This window comes from Vulpes lagopus, chromosome 8 (genome assembly GCF_018345385.1).
Source record: "Vulpes lagopus strain Blue_001 chromosome 8, ASM1834538v1, whole genome shotgun sequence".
Lineage (NCBI taxonomy): Eukaryota > Metazoa > Chordata > Mammalia > Carnivora > Canidae > Vulpes > Vulpes lagopus.
Genome location: NC_054831.1, coordinates 122,260,672 through 122,269,418, shown reverse-complemented (window position 1 = coordinate 122,269,418; position 8,747 = coordinate 122,260,672). Strand labels below are relative to the sequence as shown.

At 56.9% G+C, this 8,747-nt stretch overlaps 1 protein-coding gene across 1 annotated transcript; it reads left to right on the top strand.

Annotated features, from left to right (window-relative positions):
* Positions 1–416: 416 nt before the first annotated feature.
* On the top strand, positions 417–6,834 carry TRNP1 (TMF1 regulated nuclear protein 1). The gene is made up of 2 exons (XM_041767881.1): positions 417–1,383; positions 6,060–6,834. The coding sequence occupies exon 1, from the start codon at positions 542–544 to the stop codon at positions 1,220–1,222; it is 681 nt and encodes a 226-aa protein (XP_041623815.1). The 5' UTR covers positions 417–541; the 3' UTR covers positions 1,223–1,383; positions 6,060–6,834.
* The last annotated feature ends 1,913 nt before the right edge of the window (positions 6,835–8,747 follow it).

Genomic DNA, 8,747 nt, shown 5'->3' with positions numbered 1-8,747 from the left:
CAGACCAGGCAGAACGCATTAGGCGGTGCGGTTCGGGAAGGAGCACTGCGCAAGGAGTCAAGTCTCCTGAGTTCTAGTCCAGACTCTCACCCGCACACGGTGTGGCCTCAGGAATCCCCGCCCTCCGCCCCACCCTACGCCGCGAGGGGACTGGAGTCCATGATTTCTAAGCACCAGTTACCAGAGCTTATGCCTCAGGGACCAGAGCAGAGAAGATGCAGTCCTCTTTCACCCCAAATTTTGGGGGAGGTGGATGGGGATCGGATGCCCCAGCAGGGCAGAGCCGGACGAAGGACCAGGGACCCGAAGGGTTTGGGCAGGGTCCTGAGCAGGCGGGGCCGGGGAGGCGGGGTCGGGACTGCCAGTCTCTGATTGGCTGTGCCGCCCATCGCCCCGCCCCGTGCGCTATAAAGCTCGCCCGCGGCCGGCGCGGGGGCTGCCGCCGCATCTCTCTCGCGCGCACGGCGTCGGTCTTCCCCCTCGCGGGGGGCAGCTGGCCAGACCCGCGGACCGACCGCTGCAGGCCGCCGGGGGGCGGGGGATGCCGGGCTGCCGCATCAGCGCCTGCGGCCCGGGGGCCCAGGAAGGGACCGCAGAACCCGGGTCCCCGCCGCCGCCGCCCCGGGAGCTCCTGTCGTCCCCTCAGCCCCCGCCCCCAACTCCGACCTTGACTCCGACCCCCGCTCAGGTCTCGTCGCCGGCCGACGCGGCCCCGGCGGAGGGGCAGGAGCTGCAGCGCTGGCGCCAGGGCGCTAACGGGGGCGCCGGGGGCACCGGGCCGGCAGGGGGCGCGGCGGCGGCGGCGGCGGCGGCGGCGGCGGGGGCGGGGGGCCGCGCGCTGGAGCTGGCCGAAGCGCGGCGGCGACTGCTGGAGGTGGAGGGCCGCCGGCGCCTGGTGTCGGAGCTGGAGAGCCGTGTGCTGCAGCTGCACCGCGTCTTCCTGGCGGCCGAGCTGCGCCTAGCGCACCGCGCCGAGAGCCTGGGCCGCCTCAGCGGCGGCGTGGCGCAGGCCGAGCTCTACCTGGCGGCGCACGGCTCGCGCCTCAAGAAGGGCCAGCGCCGCGGCCGCCGCGGCCGCCCGCCCGCGCTGCTCGCCTCGGCCCTGGGCCTGGGTGGCTGCGTGCCCTGGGGCGCCGGGCGCCTGCGGCGGGGCCACGGCCCGGAGCCCGACTCGCCCTTCCGCCGCAGCCCGCCCCGCGGCCCCGCCTCCCCCCAGCGCTGACCTCGGCGCAGGGCCGCAGGCCCCCCGACAGGCGGTCGCGGAGGTGCCGACGACGGACCGGCACGGCGGCTGGATGCACGGCGTCGCCGGCGAGGATGGACGAACTGACAGACCCCAGGAAGAGACAGTCGGGGGCCGGGGGCCCAGTGAAGGAGGCTGAGGTGCGGTCTCAGCGGCTGGCGCGTCTGAGGGGGCGGGCGGGGCGGCGAGTCCCCCTTCCCTGGGGCTTCTGGAGGCCTCCGGGTCCCTAATGGAGCCGGTCACTTTGCTTCTGCCTCTCCCAGCCCTCCCGGGGAGTGAGGTGGTTGCAGAACGTCCCCACTGTAGAGCTGGATAAACTGAAGATGCTCAGGTTCCGGGAGGGGCTTGCCGGCAAACTTTTTCCCAGCTGGAGCCTGCGGCACTGACGCAGGCCTCCCCCCTCCCCGCCCCCAGGCCCCCGCCCCCCGCCCGCGTTGCCTTTCCTGGGTCCCTTGTGGCTGTCAGGAGAGTCTTGCCCTTGAGACTGCTGCTTTCTGGAACTGCCCAGCTCCACACCTTGGGGAGGACAAAATAATGAGGTCCCGGGATGGAGTAGGGGTTGGGCCAGCGACGTACCCCCGAGTTCTCTCCCTAAGCCCCTGTTTCCCATTTGAGGGGATGGAATCCCAGAGAAGTTGAGGATTTGTTTCCATCGTACTTAGGCCCTTCCACTTCTAGGAGGCAGATCTTTTCTCACGCTCAAGCAGTTTTGCCAAGCGTACCTCCTGACGTAGATAACCAGGGTAGGGTGTTTGGTAACTGCCTAACGCTGCACCTGCTCTCCTAGGGGCCCGCTCCTAACTGTCTCTAAGATGGCTCTGCCAGGAATGGAGCCAGGTTACATCCTTTAACAGGCCCCAAGGGGGCAGGTGTGTCATCTGCTTCTAGAAAGGGGGGCCTTAAAGGGCCAGACCTGAAATGAGATTGACTTCTCTTCCTGTCCACATGCCCTTCAGGAACCACCGGCCCCTACTCGACCCCCTCCGCCGAAAACGGCCAGGCTGCTGCTTTGCTGCTCATCAGCTGATTGGACTTCAACCTCCCTTTTCTGTCTGTGAAGTGCTTATCCTCACCTCTGGGAAGGGCTGTAGTGAGGTTAACACAGAGCAGAGGTCTTTCTTCTCCCCCCCTTAAGTGGAGGAATGCTTTATTTTTTTAAAATCACACCTAGAAACAGGCAGTGCTGTTGCTGGTGGAGCTAGGAGCTACTTTTTAAAGTCCTCATTTTATGGAGTGGCAAGGTCACATGTCACGACTGGACAGAACTAGGTCCTAGGCCTGTGTGTGTCCTTCCCATAGTGTCTCCTCCCTGCCCACGGGCAGGGGCTCCAGAGAGCTGGTGTGCAGCCCGTCTGCTGTGTGACCTAGAACAGCTCTGCCTCCTCTTTGGGCCAGTTTCCTCAGTCCCTCTCTGTACACAGCTGTCCTTCCTCATGTCAGGGCTTGGGAATAGGGAAGAGAGGGTAGGATGAGAACTCCAGAGTCACAGGAATCTGGTTTAATTCTAGAGTCTTGAGGGTCAGGTGCATTGTTCTGAAAGGCAGAGCCCCAGGGGCCCTAACCTAAAGTCTCATCAGCACTTCCTCTCTCTCTCCTCAGGTACCAAACTTTAGGGCTGCTTTCTGACAACCAGGCCTTTCCAAACCCATTCTTATAGGGAAGGGAAGTCCAGGAGGCAGTCTCAGGGAGTCTTAGTGTGGGGGCCAGGAGAGCAGTGAGGGGCCCTGGGATCCTCTGGCCTCCGTGGAAAGAGAGAACCTTCTGAAGCTACTTAGTTCATTTAGGGTCTAGAAGCCCAGAGAGGACAAGGACTTCTTGGAGGTGACAGTGAGGAGCTCAAGCTGCAGCACTGGGCTGCAGCCAGCACTGTTCATTTTCTGTGTTGTACAGGAGAGGGGCATTTGGTCCAGAGAAGCTTTTAGCTAATGGTGTAAAGTGCTCTGTGCCATGACGATGTTGCCTTTCTCTGGGATTTATTGGTCATCAGCTTTGTCCCGATTTGGAGGAGGTGGGGAGGGAGGAATTAGAGATGGCTCTTGCTGAGAAAGTGATGCATGTCTGTGGGAGATGGTGATTGGTCCTAGTGTCACAGGCAGTTCTGTCCCCCTCCCCCCCCTGCCAGATGTCCCACTGCCTCTCACCAAGGGCCTTGGCCCAGGCATACAGTGCTCAGTGACTTGAACTCATGATTCAGTGCTCTGCCCACTATTCCCCAGCCAGCTAATAAAAGCCACTTCCCCACCCCTGTCTGGCCCACCCAACCCCGTCTGGGAGGCTCCATTTTTTCCTCAGTGTAATCAGTCCAGGAGCTCAAGAAGGAACACTGATTCAGAGGGTCTCTGCTTTTAAGGGTTGGTGTCTCCCAGCTCTCCTCGAGGCAACCATCCCTGGTGGTAACTATCCCAGGGGTCCCTCTGGGACTGGGCAATTTGTGTTGTTGGAAGGCTTCACAAATAACTATAGCCTCTGGTCTGGTGACTGACACAGCATCCCCCACCCCCTTCCCAGCTTCCTGAACACTTTAAAAAAAATTTGAGAGAGAGAGAGAGCATGAGCAGAGAGGAGGGGCAGAGGGAGCGAGAGAAGCAGGGTCCCCACTGAGCAGGGATCTCTCTGTGGAGCTCGATTTCAGGGCCCTGGGATCATGACCTGAGCCTGAGCTGAAGGCAGACGCTCAACTGAGCCACCCGGGTGCCCTTCCTCAACACCTTGTTGATGGCCACAGCCCTGGGAATCTTGAGAATATCGATGGCCAGCTGTGAATCTGGGATTTCAGCAAAGGGAAATAAGAACAGGAGCCCTTCTTCAGGCCAGTGCTTAGGGCTGGGAGAAAGTTCATGGTTCTAATTTAAACTTGCCCCTCCCCTTGGATAAGCCTTTTCCTCTTTTGGAGGCCCTAACCAAGCGGAGGCGTCTCTGGGTGGCGCCACCAGAGGGCAGTGTGGGGCTGCTTCCCGGGAGTGGGGGCGTGGCCTGGAGCAAGCTAGGTTCCCCAGGGTCCCCGCCCCCGACCAGCCCCCTCCCGTCACGCAGAGCCTTCCTTCAAGCAGGTCTTGGGTTTTAACGTCTGTCAGAACGAGCGGGTATGGCGGTCATTCAGAGAAGGGGCGTAAGGTTGGGCCTGTGGTTGGGCCGGGCCTCGGACCTCAAGAAAAAGGTTCACGAGGAAAGACTTCCTGGAAAAAGGTCGCCCTGGTTGGCAGTCACCGTCTGAGTGAAAGGCTGTAGTCCTTTTCGCTCCTCACAGATTTGTTACACCGATCATTGATCAGAACATCCCATTCTTCAGCCACCTGGGGACCAGGGAGGCTTCCTAGAAACTAGGCTTAAACAACAGGTCATCATGACCAAGGTGCTTCCAAGCCTGTAGTAGGCAGTCTCTAGGAGGCTTCCCTGCCCCCCTATTCCCACCTGCTGGGTCCCTAGAGAAAACCCAATAGCCAGGCTTCTCAGATTAATGAGAGGCTCCCTGCTTTACAGCCCGGGCGAGGAGACATTTGGGAAAGCTGGGAGATCCCCAGCCTATTTCTTCCTCTACTAGTCCTTGAACTTCCATTAGTCCAAACCCTGGCCAAGTTCCTTGGTTCTGAAATATATTAATCACCTCCACGCTAGGCACTGTGCTGAGCACTTCACACCCTTTATCTCTTATAATCCTCTCAGCTACTCTGCAAAGTAGGGGTTATTATCCTCATTTCCATGGATGAGGAAACTAAGGATCAGGGAGGGCAGATGACTTGCTCAAGGATATAGAGCCTGTAAATAAGAGGTCCTTTAAACATTAGTCTATGTGCTTTTCATTTATCAGGCTAACAAGGGCTCCATTTGAGGGGGTTTCTGGGCTCTTACTCTTTAAGTCTGAGTACTGTGACCCCTGAACCTCAGATCTGGGAAGGATGTGATGAGATGCTGGGAGGGTGGCAGAAAGTGCATCCCCCCCACCCCATCACCACCACCAAGGTCTGGGCACACCCCTAGAAGTTGGCTCCCCACCCTGGTTGTCTGGGCTCTGGGGGGGGGGTGAGTCAGGCTGAGTCAGCACACCTTGCTTCAGGCAAGGGCCAGCCAACGATGCTCAGGGCCTGGGCTTGCCTTGGAGGGTTACCTCCTCTCTCTGCACACCTAGTTAGAATGTTGGGTGCCCAGGAGAGCAAACAGCCTGGGATGGCAGAGGAGGAGGATGACAGGCTCCATGGTGGGGGCAGGAAGCGCCCCTAGTTTGGAATAAGACAGATCTGGGGTTCAGTGTTTGCCTGTAATTTCTCAGCTGAAAGACCTCAGGCAAATGACTTCCCAGTTTCATGTGTATGTGTATGTTTTGTTGGGGAGCTGGAGAGGAGATAACTCCTGACTATTGAATGGCACATGGTGGAGATTCATAAATGTTTGATAGATCCAATCTACCTAGCCCAGTAGAGGCTGCCAGGACAGAGCCCCCAGGCAGTGTGGGCCTTTGCTTCCCCAGAGCATCGCCATATCAGGAATCCCTGGAACATTCCCCCTCTCCCCCCACTGTGGGCTCTGGGGAACTCCATAAGGGGAGAGGTGGTGGAGGGGCAGGCCTTTCTTCCCAGGAACATTCCATTCCAGCTGCTCAGACCAGTGGGGATCCCAGCCAAGGACAAGGCCCAAGGGAACCTCTGCTTACCCCAGAAGCCCCCATCCCTTCCAGAGCAGGAGCCAGTGGAGCCCTGTTCCATAATATTGCTCTGTACCTTCTATCCACAATGGTCCCTCTTGACGCAAATGTCAAATGTCGAAGAGTTTGGGTGGGGGGGAAGAAGGTAATTAAAGCTCTTGAAATGATTCTTTCTAGCTCCTCCCAGCTCCTCAGAGCCTCCACTCTATGGATCTGGACTCCTGGATTCTGCTCCTGCTCCTGGGCACCTCCTCCAGGAAGACGTCCCACAACCTTAAACAAATTGATCCCGTATGATCTTGGCACCATCCTCCCATCATGGGGGCCTTGCACTCAACGGCGGCCAGGTGCTCGGTTCTGGGGAAGGTGCCTGTAATCTAAGCCACATTTGACTTTGGCTGACACTGTGTGATTGGAAATGTTACAACAGGTCCTCTGAGTTGCAATCAGATTATTTAAGAAAGCAGCAAACATTTCAGTGTGAAAATGAAAAGGCTTTCTTTTAAAATAGAGTTGTCATTCTTAAGTCACAGCGCAGCTGGGGTCTCCATTGTGGTCGATGTCATTGCTTCTCACCCTGACAATGCTGGGAGGTCTGTTTGAGGGGAAATATTGGTCTGAGAAATCTGTTTCCCTCCTCCACTGTCCTTGCCCTCTCTGCCTAGGGGTGTGCCTTTGGGCCCCTCAGAAAGATGATCGCTGCTGGCTCCAAGGGGAGGGGCACCTCATTCTCAGGGAGAGGTGGTGGCAACCTAAACATTCAAAACAAAGTTTTAAATGAAAAAAAAAAGGAGCATATTTATTCAAATATCCTGAAAATATAGGGAAGGGGGCGGGGGGCACATTTACTCACATACAACCCAGAACTTGTATTCCACAAAATGAATGTATATTGAATCAGTCCCCTGATTTATACATTCAGGAAGAATAAATTTCAGTGACGTGAGACAAAGGCATGTGGTTTTGAGGTTGACTTTGCCAAGTGTCCCTACTGCCCTTCCTTTGTGTGTGTCTCTCACGACTCTAAGTTGGCAGTTCCTTGAGCAGCTTTGATTTAGCTTGGGTCAGCAGTCTGGCCCTGTGGACTGGTTTGCAGAGTGCTTTCCCCTTGATCTGGCTCCAGGCTGACCCTCCCTGGGAAGTCTGCCCCAGTTAAGGATGGGATGAGGAAGCTAGGGGGTGGGGGGTGCATACATGAGACCGTGTCACATGGAGAAGGTGGTGCATGTCTGTGATAATGTGACAGCATGAGGATTGGCGGGGGGGGGGGGGGGGGGTTGTGTGTGACTGTGATGGTGATGATAGGGACCTGTTTGTGAGTCAGGGCCCCAGCAGCAGATGAGCCACCCTCAAACTGGGAAGAGATTTAAAAAAAATTATTTCCAAACAGGTGGGCTTAAAAAGAGAACAAGGGATGGGTGCATCTCTCTGGGGCTAGCAAGAGTGGGGAGCCTTTACAGGGAGAAGGGGGAGGCGGAGGGAGGGCACAGGACCAGAGTGGGTAGCTGTGTGGAGGGCACCCCTGACAGGAGCAGTGGTCTTTGACAGAGATGCAGCCAACTATGGCAGCCTGGTGCAGGGGGGGTGGGGTGGGGAGAGATAGCAGGCGGACAAAACACCCCATTCTCCTCCTTTCAGTCTCCTGCTGGGGCCTCTCATTGCCTGAACTCAACAGGAAGGTTGAGAACAAGAGAGCCATTGATACACAGTCCACAGAGGGCAGCCTCCCAGGGCTCAAAACATGGAGAAGAGAGGAGAGTGTGGGACTGGAGGGGTCACACATCATATCACTGCTTGAGGGCATGTCTTCTGTTCCCCAAAGTTCATAGCAGTGCCTCTTTCCCCTTTGAAGCGCTGCCACCCACCATGGCCCATGAGGGGCAGTGGGTGGACTGTTGCTGGGCAAGCACTGCAGGGGATTGGGGTGTGGGCTTTCCTCCTGCAGCCTTCCCCTCTCTGGCTCTGGTTCCCAGTTCTTGATTTCCACCTGTCCTGGCACCTTAGATGGCTGCAGGAACTGTCCATGAGCAAATAATGCCAGCCACTGAGTCATTGTTTTTTTCACACCCAGAAACATGGCACCACCCCCAAACACACCCACAGGCACACCTGCTGCCATCATGGGCCTCTGACATGGTCACTGCAAGCTATGGCTGGTGTCATGTACATCAAGAAATTGTACATCTCAGCACACTGCTACACTGCCCTAGTCCTACATAAAATGGTAAGTGCACAGCAGTACAAACTGTCACACACCAAACATGCTCCATCACATGTATGTACAGAAGACACACTGTCTCGCTTATCCACATGAAATCAGAGTGTAGGAGCAGGGGTTCACAGCAACGGCTCTGGAGCCAGCCACACTTTGACCTCTCTCTGACACCAGCTTCCTTGTCTGTAAAGGTGGAAATAACAATCACTCTTCTCTCAAGGATGAAATGAGAGGTAGTGACCGTGAAGACTTTAGCAGTGCCTGGCCTAGAGGAGAGGCTCCAGAAACAGCAGCTGTTACCAGGAACTCCTGCTCAGGCTCTCCCATATTTCACACCCATGCATGTTGCAGACCAGCAGCGGTGTGCACACACGCCTGAGCAAGGCCGGCCAGACACCCTCAGGCACATGTGTCCTCCCCCAGACACGCCTGCCAGGAGCATGTGCACATTAACAGATTCTCTCTGCCCAGAAGCTCTTTCCCCAGACACCGCATGACTTGCCATCCAGTCTGCCTTTAAGTCTTTGTTTGATTAAATGTCACCCTTTCGATGAGGTCCAACCTGACCTTTAAAAATCAGTACTCCAGCACTTCCAAACCCTTGCCCTACTACATACTTGTAAGCATCATTGACCTTCTCAGACTATATA

Excerpts from the sequence above, each read along its gene's own strand:
- TRNP1 (XM_041767881.1), top strand. The coding sequence starts at position 542 with ATGCCGGGCTGCCGCATCAGCGCCTGCGGCCCGGGGGCCCAGGAAGGG.